At 52.7% G+C, this 16,364-nt stretch overlaps 2 protein-coding genes across 2 annotated transcripts; one reads left to right on the top strand and one right to left on the bottom strand.

The window, feature by feature from the left end:
* Positions 1 to 4,206: 4,206 nt before the first annotated feature.
* On the bottom strand, positions 4,207 to 11,186 carry UBFD1 (ubiquitin family domain containing 1). Its single transcript, XM_059484596.1, has 7 exons — positions 10,965 to 11,186; positions 10,468 to 10,734; positions 10,185 to 10,393; positions 9,108 to 9,173; positions 8,825 to 8,930; positions 5,803 to 5,885; positions 4,207 to 4,577 (listed from the first exon to the last, which is right to left on the bottom strand). The coding sequence occupies exons 1-7, from the start codon at positions 10,990 to 10,992 to the stop codon at positions 4,467 to 4,469; spliced, it is 870 nt and encodes a 289-aa protein (XP_059340579.1). The 5' UTR covers positions 10,993 to 11,186; the 3' UTR covers positions 4,207 to 4,466.
* A 167-nt stretch (positions 11,187 to 11,353) lies between these two features.
* On the top strand, positions 11,354 to 16,332 carry EARS2 (glutamyl-tRNA synthetase 2, mitochondrial). Its single transcript, XM_059484472.1, has 9 exons — positions 11,354 to 11,498; positions 11,959 to 12,114; positions 12,268 to 12,457; positions 12,694 to 13,166; positions 13,920 to 14,028; positions 14,676 to 14,829; positions 14,933 to 15,063; positions 15,312 to 15,447; positions 15,652 to 16,332. Exons 1-9 carry the CDS (start codon positions 11,369 to 11,371, stop codon positions 15,733 to 15,735), a joined length of 1,563 nt encoding a protein of 520 aa, XP_059340455.1. The 5' UTR covers positions 11,354 to 11,368; the 3' UTR covers positions 15,736 to 16,332.
* The last annotated feature ends 32 nt before the right edge of the window (positions 16,333 to 16,364 follow it).

Genomic DNA, 16,364 nt, shown 5'->3' with positions numbered 1-16,364 from the left:
TGCAGGAGGAAGCAGCTCAGTACATACAGAATATTGAAACACTCAAACACAGAAATACTTAATTATCAAACTTTAATTCATAAGACTAATCTTACAGAATAAAACACCAGGATAACCAGTCAAGGTTACACTTAAAAAAATCCAGCAGTGCAAATCTAAGACTAAATATTTGTCATCTCCCTCCCCCCAAAATAGGCAATAGATTATTTAAAAATACCATAATACATGGTACTCACATATTCAATTTAAAATAAATCTGCAGTGAACACAAATATCTAAGTCGGTTTTTTAAAATATAAAACCAAAGAATTAATCGCTTAGAGTATGGATAAGACAGAGTGAACTTCCATGAGCTACCAAGAGGAATCCTTGGCTAGAAGGTAAAATGGCCACGTTTCATACCAGCCTTGCTAGGGCTCTCCTGGTCCCCTCCGGTGACAAGGACACTCACTAACAAAACAAGATGCCAGCGGCCTCATCCTAACAGGTGGGGAGAGGTGCTGGACAGAACTGGGGGTGCAAACGGCTCCACTGGGAAAACCAAGTTACAAAGGAAGAAAAGTAAACCGAGGGGAGTCTGGAAACAAGCCCTGCAAGGCCGGGAGCAGGGAGGGAGTGCCCGGGGCAGCGGCGGGGTCAGGACCGTGGCTGTGGCAGGGGGCAGAGCAGACCCCACCGTGGCACCTGGGCATGCAGCAGCAGGGAGTTGTTCATCTTTGGCCCTTAGAGCATGGAGCAGTGGGCACCAGCCAGCAGGTGCAAGCTGGGCAGGGTGTGTGTGGCACCAGCACGGTGTGGTGGTGGTGAGTTTATCTCCTTGGAATCCAGATCCCTCTCTTCCGTCACCAGAACACCCTGACTGTAGTTACACATTCCTCATCAAAGTCATTAATGGAAATTAATCATTTACTTTAAACTTGGTATGAAACCATGCGAGTAACACAAGCTCTTCATGCAAGACAGTCTGTTCAAACCCCAACCAGGCTGAGCAACAACACTTCTGCATTCCCAAGGAAGCAGTGATCCTGGGACTGCTTACACTTGGGATGCACAAACAGAGGAAAGGATACTGAACTTGGGACAAGTAGTACTGGGACTGCAGTACTGGGCATGGAGAGGGGAAGGGATGGCACACAGGTGAGCTGTGGTACCCAGTGTCATGGAACAAGATAGGGAAGGAGCTGGGGGACAGGCAGGAGGAATCCCAAGATGGCAGCAACGAGGGGACACTGCCTGGGCTCTGGGAGCAGCCAACAGCAAACACCAGCTGTGTCCTGCAGGGACCTGCATTTGTGTCACCAATACTTTAACCTGCAATTAGCAAGCCCAGAAAACACTCAGTGCAACCTCATATGGAGTGGCACCCCAGGGTGCTCCCGGGGAATCACACCTACACACAGCAGGAAGCAGTCGCTGCTGGGAGCACCCCGGTAAATTGTGATTTAACAGAAATACACATGTGTGCAGCTGGTACTGAATGCCCACAGAATGAATGTCAGATCTCAGAACCATCTTTATCACCAACTCCAAGTTCCAAGTGTACTCACAATTTACTCACACACTGTGTCTCACTGAGGACCAAACTCCTCCCTGGGATCACTGGTTATTCTGAGTCTGCCTTGGGATGGTCACACTGACCAGAGAGCAAAATCCAAAGCTGAGAGAGGCAGGCAGTGGCTGAGAGACAACTGTGGCACTATCCCACTAAAAAGAGGGTGTTTCTTAATGTCAGTAACTGCCTTGGAAAAACTGGTATATGCCAGAACATACCCAACTCCACATCATCCCCAAAGAGAAAGGATCCTAAAAGCAGCGCTGCTAATTTTAACTAGAATACTCATTTCAAAGAGATTCCAAGAAGCCTGGGATATTGAGCCAACAAACACCAACTAAAGCATTTATAAGTCACTTTCCTGTGATTTTAATTTTAATTTTAATTGAATTAAATTTAATTTTAATTCAAATTTTGCACATAGAACAAAAAAATGAGACATTTTCATTTTTCCAATCAGATCCAACCTGCAAGGAAGCGCCTAAACAGGACCACATTTTCTTACTGTATAGTATTTTCTTCATGTTTAAAATCTGTACGTAACCAAGCGGTTTGTGCTGAGTCTCCTTTGAGCTGCTGGGCTGTGTGTGTGGCCCAAGACGGGGCAGCTGTGCCCCTGGCACGGGGTGCGACAGTGCCCTGTGCCCCAGCAGTGGTCAGTGCCTGTCCCCACTGGCCCCAGAGTTACTCACCCGATCGCTGCGTCCTGCACAGAAGCCACAGGAGCTGGGGAGGAGCTGAACTCGGGCACCAGGGCACCACAACTGCTGCTGCCCTCCCCAGGGGCCAGGGGGTGGAGGAACAGGAAAGGAAACGGAACACAAACAGATGCACTGACAGGTCAGAGCACACTGAGGAACAAATGGGAGCTGATCATCACAGAACCAGCAAGGTGGCAACATGGCCACAGGTGACAGAAAGAGCCAGTGTCACCCCTCTGCTTTATCCTGAAGTGCCCACACCTTCCATCAGGTAAAAAATTGTTAATTTCAGCCTTTACACCAGGGCTGACAACTAGGAAATGACAGGTGTGATGGCTGTGTTTCACCCACGACGCTGTCACCAGCAAAGGCAGCCCAGCTCCTCTCTGCCCCCACTGCTGCAGCCAAGGGAGCTGACACAGCTCTCCTGGCCCAGCCACGCGTGCCAGGACACACTGCTGCTGCCTTGTACACAGAAAGGAAATACCCCAAGCTACAGGAGTAACAAGCACAGCACTAGATTTGATGTAGGATATGAGACACCTTTAAAACTCATATTTCGTGGCTGCTCAAACAGAAAATGCAAACTAAAAGCTGCTGTCTAGAGGCTACAGGGAAATATGTGACCTCAACTCCTACCAGAAAGCCAATGTGTTTTCCAGTCTCTCAAGTAAAATAAAAGTAAAATAAATACTCATTTGGGAATTTGCACTGCTGTGCTTCAACTGGGCTCTTCCCTCAAGAAGAGGGAAGAGTGGACATGGAGCATATTCAGATTGGCTGTTCCTAAAAGGCTGTTTCTGCACGGCTTTGAGCTACTGGCCTGGAGCAGCACTGAGCCCCAGCGCTGATGCAGAGCAGGGATGTGTGAGCTGCTCCAGTCTGGCTGCACAATGCCACCTGCTATGGGCTTTGCACCTGTGCAGGGCTGAGGGCTCTGCTCAGAACACCTGAGAGAAATGGCACATGGATGGCTGGCATGACACACAGAGCACCACAGCCCCAGGCACAGCACGTTCCTTCTGACAGAATCGGGTGTGAGGGCTTCTTGTGAACTGGAGCAGGAGAAAAGCTGGAAGGTGGTTTACATTTCAGAACATCCCCCGCTGGATGGTTAATCTAAAGTACGATTCACTGAATTCCATCACTACAAATTTTCAAATCCAGCTCACAAAGACTGCTGCTGTTATTAAGAATCCAAAACAGCCTCGGAGCTTCTCTCTTCCTTACTTCCCCCACCCCAAACAGGGCAGGAAGGTCTCTGTAGGTCCCTCCCTTTGGGAGATCTGTGTCCCCCTGCAGCGGTACGGTGTTTCCATCCATGTCCATGCCACTGTGTCCCCCTGCTCACACCAGCAGCACAAGGGTGTTCCCAGTCCAACAGCTCAGTGTCAATGCAGCAGCTGCAAAATGATCCTGGACTGCAACATGCATGAGCAAGAAAATGCTCCCGAAATGCAGCAGCCCAGGGCAGGAGGTGAAGCACTGGCCGGGCACGGGAGGGAGCAGCTGGCAGCACTGGGTCACCTGCCACGACAAAGCATCCCTGCACAATTCACCTGCTCCAAACACGCTACACCGACCAGCCTGGAGCTGCCAGACTCGGGAAAAGGCCAGGAAAAATCCCAAGCAAGCAGGGCATCTTTGGGTGAAAACAAAGAATTAGTTCTGCTACCAAGGAGTGGAGGCTGCCCTGGAGGACCAGCAGGATATGGCTTCACCAACAGCGACGCTGTGCTCTGCTACAGTTAGCTCTTAAAAATCTGCCCCTCAAAGGCCCCTTCACAACCAAGTCACTAAAGTAAGTCTAATGCTGATAACTGAGAGATTATGAAAATATTTGGTTTTGTTTAAACCATGTAAAAAATCCTCAATAATACATTGCAATATTTTCTCTTTAAAACTAAACTGGAAGATCAACTCTCAGCAGATTTAAGTGTATTACACACAATATTTTGTGAATTAAGATTTATTGATTTCCATTGTATTTGCTTTAAATATGGTTGAAGCTGACTGCAGAAAAGGGATGGTGAAATCTTTAAGTTAAAAGTAAACTAATGGTGAAAGAACATCACCTCTGGCTTCCATCCATGCCTCATTTAGCATGTTTTAATAATAAGTTCCAGGACTGTCACATCCAGGGATGTTGGAGGCCTCTCCCAGCAGTGTCCTTAGATTTGTGTCATTTTCCTGTGCCAGAGGTGAGCGTGCTTTCAAAAATACTGCCACTTCCCCAGCACCGTGTCTTTGATTGCATCGACATACTGAGTTGGGACCCAATAGACCCAGTAGTAAGATGCTTCTGTTGGGCCCAGCTGAAATGCCTGCAATTAAAAATGACAACATTTACACATGGGAACAAAGAGCTGGTGCCAGTGGACAGGCACAGCTCATCCATTGCCAAACCAGACCAGCCTGTCCCACCTGCTGCTCCCTGCAGCACTCGGGGCATTCCACAGCTCCTTGGTGGGCAATTAAAGGAGCATCGCAGAGAACAAGAGCTGCAGAGGCTGAGGAAACCATGAGCTCTTCCCTTTTACAACATCACAACAGCAACCAGAACTCCTGGCCAGTTTCAAGAACATGAGGAAATTATTCTGGTAGACAACCTGAAGCATAACTCAGAGTCTCCAAAGAAACCTCAGAGCTGAGAAGCCAAACAGGAACTAAACAAGACAATGACCATGTTTTTATAGCCACAGGATTTTATATTTAGACATAATGTCCTACTCTCAACTTCCCTCCTATGCCCAGGAGAGGGGCACCATGGCATGCCAGAGCCTCTGCCCTTACTGTGGGCTAAGTTTATTGCAACATGTGCTGAAGAAGATCTCTTCTCACACCGGTGATCAAAAATCAAGTACTTGGACAGAGACTAGAGCAGCACCCTCCTGCAGGCCATGACTTTAGGGGGAGGAAAAAATATTCCCCTTTCCTCCCCCTAAAGAAGGATACAGACTTCTTATAGAAAAGAAACTTACTTCAACATCAAAAGTTAGTTACTGTGCTGTGAAAAGCAGGATCTAAAAAAACCCATGGATTAAAATAAACAGCCAAAATTTCAGTAGATTAGCACAGCTCTCTTCTGAAATATAACTTTGCTAGATCCCATGCGAGCTGTTCAGAAAATTACAGGTATGAAAAGATATTACAGCATCAAATCCCTTTTTTCTTAACCTCCATCAAGGCCTGTTGTTCATATAAATACCACAGAATCAAGACATTAAACCAGGTACCAAAAATATCCCTATCATTAAGTAATCATGAGCTATGTTGTGAATATGTTTACCAATTTAACACTGTCACAGTCAGAAGATACAAAACAATGCTTAAGCACTTCATGTTTGTGTGACAACACTCTGGATTTCCACACAGCTGCAGATATTAAATGTGGACCCAAAATATTGACAGTGTGAGAGGAGCCCATGTTGCCATCTGCACAAGGCTGGAACCACCATCCACCTCCAGCCTGCTCTGACCTGCAGCCTCAGCAGTGTGTGCTGCATGAAGGAATCAGATGGATATGATTAAAGTAGAGCTGTTACTCACCATCATGTGATAATCCTCATGGCCTTCAATAGGTTCACTCACCACATTTTTAATGGACCCCATGGGTAACTTTTCTGTTCTCTCTACATTAAAATTGATCAAAGTATTATTTCTGACATGCTGGCAAGCAGTATTCATATTCATTTCATACATCACCTCCATTAATGCCAAAATCTCCTCAGGCCAGCAGTGTCCCCTCCAGGTGGGTTTTGGACACCTGCTGCCCAGGACGTGGTGGCTGCAGCACCACACCCCCCACACCCACAGCTGGCACCCAGCACTGTGAAGGAATCCAAACCTGGATCACACAGTTTCCCTGCATCACATGGAGCATTTCAGTGCTCATCATTTGGGCCTAGACTGAGTGATGGGAAATCCCAGGATTTACTTAATGTTTTCCCATAAGGAACTCCCCTGGAGCAGCAGGGATGCTCAGCCTATGGAATCCAGTCCAGGTATGGGAACACTCAGGACTGACTGCCAAGGATTGCACTGACCTCTCAACAGCAAGCCTGAAAGCTGGCAAAGATAAGCTGGCCTAACTCTGAAAGCTTAGGCCAGGCTTTACCCTGAGGCAGCGTGCAGAGAAGTACAGGGAAGGGAATATAACACAGAAAATAGGGAAAGAAACAGGTAAGAGAAACTGAGGCCCCAAAAAGGACTACAATTACATGGCAGAGTAACATGAGCAGCCAGAGGCAACGACAAGAGCCACAGGGAACGTGGTCCAGGGCAGAGCTTTCCCATCAGCTCTGTCCTCTCTCCTTTCTACACACTCAATTCCAAGGTCCTGCCTTCCAGTTCAAGCATCCAGCATCAGCTGAAAATTATCTTCTGGATACAATGCAGAGAATACCCAAAACACTTTAGAAAGGAGAAACTGCTCTTGAGACAGATCTATTTAATTTGTTATCCAAAAACCCTCAAACCTATCTACAGAAAGCACACAGGGAGATAAACAGTGATATAAGGAAAAATATTCTGCCTCATAGCTGAGCTCACTCTGTACTACCTGTTCAGACCTGTGACTCCATTCAGGAGGTAAAACCCCATTTTGCCCTTGTTCAGCATCCCCCAAATGGATTTCTGCTCTGAGTATCCCAGCAACAGACAAATCCCATTATCCATGCCTCTGTGCAACTGCCACTGAGCCACTGGGGAGCAGCTTCAGACTACAAACACCTGCACAAACCCCTGTGAGGCTGCAGGGCTGGGCTAAGAACCACTCCAACTCTGCAGGGCCTGCAGGTGACAAGCTGTGCCAACACCCAGATGTGTTCACTCCAGCCCTTACCTGCTGGCCTCTGCCATGGCTTTTCAGAGGAGGAAGGAGTTTTTCCCAATAACAGCCAGCAATTACAACCATTCCCTAGAGGCTGCAAGCTGCTGCTAACTCGGGGAGCAGGGAAACAGGGCACAGGAAACACATGACTACAGGAAGAATCAAATTCACAGCTTAAGCAATACGATGTAGAACACCCCAGAAACACTACACTTGGAAACTCATCTGGGGGGTGATGGAAGAGATCAATCCCCTAAATACTAAGCATGGATTTAGAACCTGGGATCAGTAACAGAAAAATCTGCCTGCCCAACCTAGAGAGTTAAAACCACCCCCAATGCCTTGCTCCATCACTTTGCCCAGGAGGAAATCATTGCAACTGGCACCTAGAGAGGTTTTAAAGCCAGAAAAAAGCTTCACAGTCAAGTCTGTCCTACAAAGAAAGGGTCAAAAACTTTTGGGATTTCTGCTTACTTTGGACCTACTGTAGCAGCTGGAGGCAGTGTAACCACCCAGTCAGGCTGCTGTACTGGCACAGCGAGCAAGCACTCTCATCCCTCTTGCTCATCACTGCATATTGCCCAGCCCAGCCAAACTGAAGGAGCACAGCTTCCTTGGCAGGTGGGGGATCCCAGTTCAGCCCCAGGCAGCAATTAAGCACCACGCAGCCACTCACTCCCCCTGCCTCACTGGGATGGGAAGGAGAACTGGGAAAAAGTGAAAAATGTGTGGTTTGAGCTAAGAACAGTTTAATGACTGAAACAAAGTAAAATATACTACTACTACTGATGGTAATAATAATAGTCACAAAAAAAAAATAAAAAAGAAACTCCAGAGAAAACAGTGATGCCCAATACAGCAACTCCCCACTGCTGACTGATATCCAGCCTGTCCCCCTTCAGTGACCAGTCCCTCCCAGCCAACTGCCCCCAGTTTATACTGGCCATGATGCCCTATGGTGGGAAATGTTCCTTTGGCCAGCTCTGGCCAGCTGTCCTGGCCAGTTCCCTGCATCTCCTTGCATGCCTCCTCAGAGGCAGTGTCTGAGACACCAAACAGTCCTTGACTGAGGGAAGCACTGCACAGCCACAACCAAAACATGCACTGTTATCAGCACTGCTCCCATCCCAACCCAAAACAGCCCCTGGGAAGAAAACTAACTCCATCCCAGGCACAACCAGGACACAGACATCCTCAACAAGGCACGTCATCCCCAGCTCCTCCTGGCAGCACTCGCCACTGCACACCAAACCCTCTGCACAGCACCACAGCTGGGCATTACTGAGACAAGACATTCACATCATTTCAGCTGGAAGGACAGGGAGTGCCAGAGATGCCAACGCTCCCAGTTTCTATCCCAGCTCTGAGTTTTCCCTCCAAGTCTTGGCTAAGCCATTGGGCCCCTGTGTACTGCTGGCATCAAATCCATGCTGCTTATGGAGTGCTTTGAGATATGCCAGAATGCCCATTGACATTTGGAGCCAGGAACAGCACCTTGGACCCTCAGTCTGCTGACACCACTGAACTGCAGTTTTCCAGGAACTGATGTGGAGTATCAAGTACTATTCAATGCCCTGGGAGAATGGCACGTGAGGAAAGGAAACAAAGCTTTTTGAAGCGCTGCAACACCAACATCATTCCCTAAACACAGTTTAGTCAGAGGAGAAGCTTTTCTAGGTCACACAGTTCAGTCACAGCCCAGTCACCAAGTGCTCATCCCCGAGGCTGAGAGGTGCTCACCTTTTGTACCAATCCAGAGCTGGTCTTGCTCGAGTTTGAAGGTCAGCCTGACTTTGCCCCCTGACTTGTTGTACATGCCGGACAGCGGCACCGTGGGCAGCCGCTCCTGCAACGAGACACAGCGGTCACGCCAGGGCTGGGCAGGAAACACACAAACCCCCAGCTTTCTCAGCAAAGGACCACCCATCCCTCCAGCCTTCTGCCACTGAACCACTGGGAAGGGTCTCAAACCACAGAGAAGTCTCTCTGTGACTCTGAGTGTCTCAAGGCTTTATTCACGCACCTGCACGCCTTTGACAGAAGGCATCACGTCGTCAGGTTTTCCTTTGTCCAACACTTTTCTGTGTTGCTGCAACACAAAAACAGAAATTAAATTCACAGGAATGGTACAAAGTTTGCAGTGTGCTTGCAGCTGCTCCCTGACCACATCCCAATGGCACTGAGACACAGCTGAGGGCTGCTCACAGGCATTGATCACACGGGCATCAGTGACTTTCAAACTTCATTGTGCAATTTCCAAAATACTGTCAAGAAATTATCAAAACGAGTGGAACTCCAACATAATGCCAAGGATAACAGCCTTCTCAAATACACACTCACATAAATAAAGGTGTATAAAATCCAAAGTGTTACATCCAGTGAATGGCAGAAATTCTCCACATCTGGCAGTGCAGCCCAGCACCAAACCAGCATGGATCAGAGCAGTGGTAACGTTCAAATCCACACTCACAGCTTTCGCCTGGCTGAGCACCTTAAAAATCACGGGATTTACACTGAGTGTGAACGTGATAAATCACAGAAAACCATCAGCATGCTTCGTGGAGGCACTACTTAATTTAACCAAGTTTATTTTGAGCAAGGTACAGGGCTGGTAATACCTCGAGCTGCCAATCCTTCAGCAGCCGTCAAAGCAGCCCCACTGCACTGTACTACAAAAAGTGAGAGGAGAATTCAACACCCACATCCCTGTCAGGGCTGGGACAGCTGAAGGAACTGCTTTCTTGGTGTTTGTTTTGAGCAGTTTTTTGAGATCAAATTTTTTTGTGCCAATAAAAAACAATGAGGTTTTAGACAGAGTTAATCTGGGCTGGGTTTGCACTAACAACCACCAAATGTTTCCATTTCTGGACCAAAATGCTTGGCTGTACCTGGCAGCACAAGCAGTGTCTTGCAAAGCCCCAGTCCCTGCTGGACCAAACAGTTCTGTGCTACTCCCCTGCCCAGAGTCCTTCCAATGCTGAGCTGTCAGAAATGAACCCCCAACCTGACCTGAGGAGGAACAGGACCCACAAGCGCCTGCAGGAGAATCACATAAATCCTACCACTCCCCCACACCAGCAGTTATTGAGATATTAGTTACCTTTTGTCTGCAAAGCGGCTCCTTTTTGTTTTCCTCAGCTTTGACGTCCTGTTGAGCAGCCTCTTTGGGTGTATTTACTGCTAACACATCGTTGATGGTAGAGCCCACAACCATTATCTTCGCTCCGTTCGTTACTTTGATTTCCCGCAAGGTTTTCTCCTCGGGCAGCAGTCCCTTGAACATGACTTTCTGCATGGCGGGCGGGAGGCCTAGGGGCAAGCACAGCGATTAGGAGCGGCGGCGGCGCGGGGGAGGCGCGGCGGGCGGCGGCGGCCCCACGCACCTGTGAGCGAGTGGATCTTCTGCTTGAGCTCGGCTCCCGTGCTGTCCAGGCAGAACTTCACGTCGTACTTGTTCTTGTTCCAGATCACCTTCAGCTCCACCAGCTCCCTGCCGCCGTCCTCGTCGCCGCCGTTGCTGACAGACGCCTGCGGGGGCTCCCGGCGCTCCTCGCCGTCCGGAGACCGCCCCGCCGCCGGCGAGCCGCCCGCCCCGCCGCAGCCCAGCGGCAGCTCCTGCGCCTCCGCCTCCATGCCCGGCTCCTCGGTACCTGCGGGGAGCGGACAGGAAGATCCCGGCCCACGGGAGCTGCCCCGGCCCGGCCCCGCTCCGGCCCCGGAGCGCCGCCCGCAGCGTGTCCGGGACCGGCTCCCCGCGCTGGCGCCCCCCGGCCCGCCCCGCCGCCCCCTGCACCGGCACCGCGGGCTCCGGACCCCCGCGGGCTCCCGATCCCCCGCGCTGCGGCCGCCGCGGGCTCCGCGCTCCCGGCCGCGCTCGTACCATCGGCGGCGGCAGCGGCGGCGGCCATGATGATTGTGTACAATCCGCCGCGGGGCACGCCGGGAAACGCCGCCCCGCCGCTGCTGGACCGCGCCGGCTCCCGTAGTCACCCCCGCCCGCCTCTCAGCGTGGGGGCGGCGGTGACCCCCAGATCGCCCCCCTGCAGCACCGGCCGCGCCGCGCCGGGAGGCGGGAGGGGAGCCGGACCATCCGCTCGGCGCCCCGGGCACCGGAACTGCCCCACGCTGCCGGGCCCGTGGCGGCGGCCGAGGTCCCCTCGCGCGACCGGACGAACCGGGTAGTGGCGCCTTTAAGGGAGGCCCCGCCCCCGGCGGCGGCGCGCACGGGGATTGGCTGCGGGGCCAGGCGGAAGCGGCGCCGCGGCCACGTGGGCGAGTGGCGGGATGGCGCGAGCTCTGCGTGCGCTGCGCTGCGCGGCGGGATCGGGATCGGGATCGGGATCGGCACCGGGACCCGGACCCGGACCCGGACCCGAGCGGGGGCCGCGGGTCCGCTTCGGGCCCAGCCCGACAGGTAACCGACCCCTCGGCAGCCCCGCCCCTGCCCACCCCCGGGCTGCGCCGTGGCGGGGCGGGGTTTTGGGTTGGAAACATAAATTCGGGCTCTGGAGGTGTGGTGGCTGCCTGCTGCCCGGAGTGCTCCTGGCGGAGTTCCCGAGCTCGCCCCTGCAGCGTGCCCCGGTGCCCTCCCGCCGTGCGGGGTCACGGTGTACCGTGGCCGTGCTGGTCCTGGCATGTGCCCGCTTGTCGGACATTGCCAGGTCACTCTGGGGACTCTGTTCCTGGCAGGAGTCATCCATGAGTTACTTCCAGAGCCCGTGCCCCCGGAGCTGGACGTGCCCCGGGTGCGGCGCCGCTCCCGCCTCGGTGCCGCTGCCATCGCAGGCAGCATCCAGCGCCCTTCCAGCTCCTATTTAGAACTCTCCTCTGGATCTTCTTTGTGACCGCCTCCTCTGATTTCCCCACGATTACAGGTTTTCTGCATTTAGGTGGCCTTAGGACTGCTTTGTACAATTATATCTTTGCCAAAAAGCACCAAGGAACCTTTATTTTAAGAGTGGAGGATACAGATCAGAATCGGGTGGTGCCTGGAGCTGCAGAAGGAATAGAAGATATGTTGGACTGGGCAGGTATTTAGAAGCATCGTTCATTTTCCACCTGCTGAATCCTTACCTTTCTCGTAAAGGCTAACCGTACTCGGCTGGAGGGTGGGTCTCACTGCCTTTCTCCGGGCTGTTTGGCAGCCCGGCTGCTCACTGCCTGTGTCCGTGCCGCTGTTGCAGGTATTCCCCCGGACGAGAGCCCCGGGCGGGGCGGCCCCGCGGGGCCCTACGTGCAGTCGCAGCGGCTGGAGCTGTATGGGCGGGCGGGCGCGGCGCTGCTGGCCAGCGGGGCCGCCTACCGCTGCTTCTGCAGCCCGCAGCGCCTGCAGCTGCTCCGCCGGGACGCGCTGCGCCGCCAGCAGACCCCGCGGTGCGTGTCTGACCCTGTCCCCTGCCCCGAGCCTCGCGGCTCCGCCTGCGCCTCCTGCCCGTGGAGGGAGGAGGCTCTGTCCCCCTCCAGAGAGGAGGCGTTTGGATGTGCAGTGGGCGGGTTACAGCTGAAATTCAGGCGTCTGCTTAGGGTTTTGGGCATGTAGAAACAGCTGGTGGCGTTGGCCTGTGCTGAGCAGAAGCCCTGGTGCCTGAGACGGTGCTCATCTCCCCAAGGTACGACAACCGGTGCCGGCACCTGACGGCCTCGGAGGTGGCCCAGAAGCTTTCCCAGGGCCTGGAGTGCGTCATCCGCTTCCGCCTGGAGAGGGGCGTGCAGCCCTTCCAGGACCTGGTCTACGGCTGGAGCAAGCACGAGGTGGCAGAGGTGGAGGGCGACCCCGTGATCCTCAAGGGGGACGGCTTCCCCACGTACCACCTGGCCAGCGTGGTCGACGACCACCACATGGGCGTCACCCACGTGCTGCGCGGCACCGAGTGGCTGGCCTCCACCTCCAAGCACCTGCTGCTCTACAAGGCCTTGGGCTGGGAGCCGCCCCGGTTCGGGCACCTGCCGCTGCTGCTGAACAAGGACGGGGGCAAGCTGTCCAAGAGGCAGGGGGACATCTTCCTGGAGCGCTTTGCTCGGGACGGCTTCCTGCCAGAGGCGCTGCTGGACATGGTCACCAACTGCGGCTCGGGGTTCGCAGGTACCGCCACGGGCTCCTGCCCGCCCGCCCGCCTCATGCTGGCTTCGTGGCACGGAGGGTTTGCTCTAATAGCTGAGATCCTGTCCGTGTTTGAAGGGGTCAGGGAATGGGTGTCACACAACCAGCCAGTCGCTGAGGTGCCACCGGGCCTTCTGCAGAGCTCCTGTGGAAGGAGCTGGGATGGTGGAAATCTTCCTGCTGCTGTGCAGCCATTAAAATTGAATCAGGTGCTTAATGGGTTCTCCCTTGGGAAAACCCTCCCTTCAAGGCTGAGAAACTCTTGAGAAAGCTTGCAGTCTGTGGTTAGTGATTGCAGTGTTGTCTGGCACCTGTGCCACCTTTCCTTTTACCTGACAGACCACAAGGAGTTGAGTCAATGTCTCCTTTTGTGGTTTTTGCTGTTGGGGATCACAAATTAACTTGTGTTCTGAGAGCTCTGCTTGGGAATGAAATCTTGCTTGGGCAGTGCCCGCTCCTGGCTGAGTGTGACTTCTCTGGCCAACTGAGGCAGAGGGGCTCTGCTGAGGAAGGTGATGGAGCCAAGCAGAACGTCCTAGTTCCCAGTGCCTCTGCAGCAAAGCAGGGAGGAGAGGGCAGCATGGCAGTGTGCCTGCTGCTGCTTCCCTCCTGGGACACCCCTGCTGCTACTGGCACTGCACGGGTGGCTGTCCTGTGTCACCTTTGCTCAGCATGCTCCCAGCCCCGTGCCCGAGGAGAGCACAGCCCTGTGATTCCCTCTGGCTTGTGTTGCAGAGAAACAGATGGGGAGGACTCTGGAGGAGCTGATCTCCCAGTTTGAAGTAAGCAGAATTACAACTCATTCTGCTCTCCTGGACCTCGAAGCACTCCCAGAATTCAACAGGTAAAAAATTAGTGGTAGCTTTAAAATGTAGTAAGCACCATGTCAGTGAGATTTTATTTCTAGCACTTGGCTTTGGCTGGAGTTTTGTTTGTTGGATCCTGGTGCAGCACTTGTTGGGCCGTGCTAAGAGGAACCATAAGTTTCTGCTCTCACAGTTCCTGCCTCCTCTCCCATTCTGTGCTTGGACTCTGGGGTTGGTAGCACTGAAAGTCTAGAGAGAGGGTGGGTGTAGCTGAGAGGATCTAAAGTCTTATGCTTATAACCTAAGAAAATAACATCTAAAAAGAGTTAACACTTCCAGAAGGTTCTTCTGCAAGTACGCTCGTGCTCCTAGGACATTGTGCTGCTGAGGTGGCCTCATCATCAGTTCCCTGTGGGGCACCTGAGCGAAATGCTTGTTTGTAGAGTGTCTGACTCTGGTTTAGTGCTGCTTTTCTAACACTTCCACAGTTTTAGCTCAGTTGGTCAGAGCATGGTGCTAAGAATGCCAAAGTTGAGAGTTCAGTCCCCAGATGGGCTATTCCCTTAAGAGTTGGACTTGATGATCCCTGAGGGTCTCTTCCAGCTCAGAATATTCTGTGAGACGTGGTTGGGGTGATCTGAGGCAACCCAAAGCACTCCAAAGGCAGGTCTTTGCTGTGCTGCAGGATTCACCTCAGCCGTCACATTGAGAACCAAGGGCTGCGCCAGAAGCTCGTCAGGGAGCTGCAGGGGCTGGTGGAGCTCGTCTATGGGCAGCAGCAAGTGGATCCAGATGTTCTGGAAGAGGAATATGTGGAGCGAGTCCTTCTGCTGAGAAAAGTATGGGTAGTGGCAGAGTGCTGTGCCCCCATCCTCCAGGCTGAGGAATTGCTTCCTCCACAGCACAGCCCTCTGCCTTGCCGGCTTTGCTTCCCTCCCCCAGGGCCACATAAGCCTCCTGAAGGATCTGGTGTCGAGTGATTACTCCTACCTGTGGGTCAGGCCCTCGGTGTCCCGGCAGCAGCTACAAACAATTTCTGCAGAAGTAGATAAAATAGGAAAACTGGTCTCAGGGTAAGTGTGCTGCTCTCTGAGCTGAGTAGTGGCAGCAATGGCTCCTCATCTCTGAAAACAGTCAGAATTACTGCTTTTTTGGTAGTTTTCCAGGTCTGTGGCATAATTTTGTAGTTGAAACTTGCTCTTTTGAATGAGCTCTGCTGCTGGGGAGGAGAAGGGAGCATCCTGGCACAGGGCAGGGGTGAGGGGTTGGAGCCCTGTGGTTTCCATGTCCCCAGAGTGTAAGGACACCTTCTTCCCCAAAGGCTCCTGACAAGGCCAGCAGCTGCCCTGACTGTGGAGGATTTGAACAGAGAGCTGAGAGGTGTGCAGAAGCAGACCAGAGAGACCAAGTACAGCAGCATGATGCAGCTGCTGCGCCTGGCGCTCAGCGGGCAGCAGGTAAAACAGCAGTTCTGAGATGATGTGCAGTGTGCTTTCACAGAGCTCAAACCCACGGTTTACAGAAGTTCTCCAGAGCCTAGTCCTGGCTCAGCTCTGGTGCCAGCCCTTCAGGTGCCTCTGGGCAGGGCTGGCAGCAGTCTGTGATGCACAGACACGAGCTGGGCAGGGCAGTTCCCGTGCTCAGTGACTCTGTGTTTGCAGCACGGCCCCAGCGTGGCAGAGATGATGGTGACCCTGGGAGCTGAGGAGGTGTGTGGCCGCATACACAGAGCCCTGTCCAGCTGACAGGACATCAGTGACACTGCCAGGCCGTGCACTGGGATGGTGCAGGTGGCACCTGTGTGATCTTCTCTGAGCAGACGAGCTGGGCTTCAGGCCAGACAGGTGTCTGGGCTGGCCCCACGTCTGTAGGAACCTGCACCAAGCACAAGCCACTTCGTCTGGGAGAGGAACCAAGTCCAGATTCAGCTCCATCCTGCCGCTGTCTCGTGCAAGGAGCCTTCTTGGCAGGGTGGGAGAAGAAGACACGTATCAGCATTTAAATTCAGACTGTGTGGACAGAAAGGAAATGAACTTCTGAAAGCAGCAGATCGGATTCTTTTTGGAGAGGGTACCTACAGCTACACAACACTGTTCCCCGATAAATACAGTGGGGGGGTATTTTTATATATATATAGATATGTATTATAGCTGTTGCCCTCTTAGCTGCCTTGGTGTCCTACCAGGCTGAGGGAGCTGCTGAGAGGGGGGGTTTCCTGTGCACTGTGTCATGCACGTGATTCTGCTGAAAACACCCCTGACACCCCTGATCACGAGACTGAGATGTTTTATCCTCTTCTGTCTGATGCCCTTCTAATTATTAAATCAACGTGGTGACTTTGATTCCGTTCTCACGGTTACTCTGCAGCCACTGA

Source organism: Ammospiza nelsoni, chromosome 17 (assembly GCF_027579445.1).
Source record: "Ammospiza nelsoni isolate bAmmNel1 chromosome 17, bAmmNel1.pri, whole genome shotgun sequence".
NCBI lineage: Eukaryota > Metazoa > Chordata > Aves > Passeriformes > Passerellidae > Ammospiza > Ammospiza nelsoni.
This window is presented reverse-complemented; position numbering and strand designations above follow the sequence as displayed.

Coding starts and splice junctions, on each gene's coding strand:
- UBFD1 (XM_059484596.1), bottom strand. CDS start 10,992: ATGGCCGCCGCCGCTGCCGCCGCCGATG. Junction 9,174..10,184: donor AGCCGCTTTGCAGACAAAAG/GTAACTAATATC, acceptor TTTGTGTTGCAG/CAACACAGAAAAGTGTTGGA. Junction 5,886..8,824: donor GCTCTGGATTGGTACAAAAG/GTGAGCACCTCT, acceptor ATTTTAATGTAG/AGAGAACAGAAAAGTTACCC.
- EARS2 (XM_059484472.1), top strand. CDS start 11,369: ATGGCGCGAGCTCTGCGTGCGCTGCGCTGCGCGGCGGGATCGGGATCG. Junction 15,064..15,311: donor ATAGGAAAACTGGTCTCAGG/GTAAGTGTGCTG, acceptor TCTTCCCCAAAG/GCTCCTGACAAGGCCAGCAG. Junction 15,448..15,651: donor TGGCGCTCAGCGGGCAGCAG/GTAAAACAGCAG, acceptor CTGTGTTTGCAG/CACGGCCCCAGCGTGGCAGA.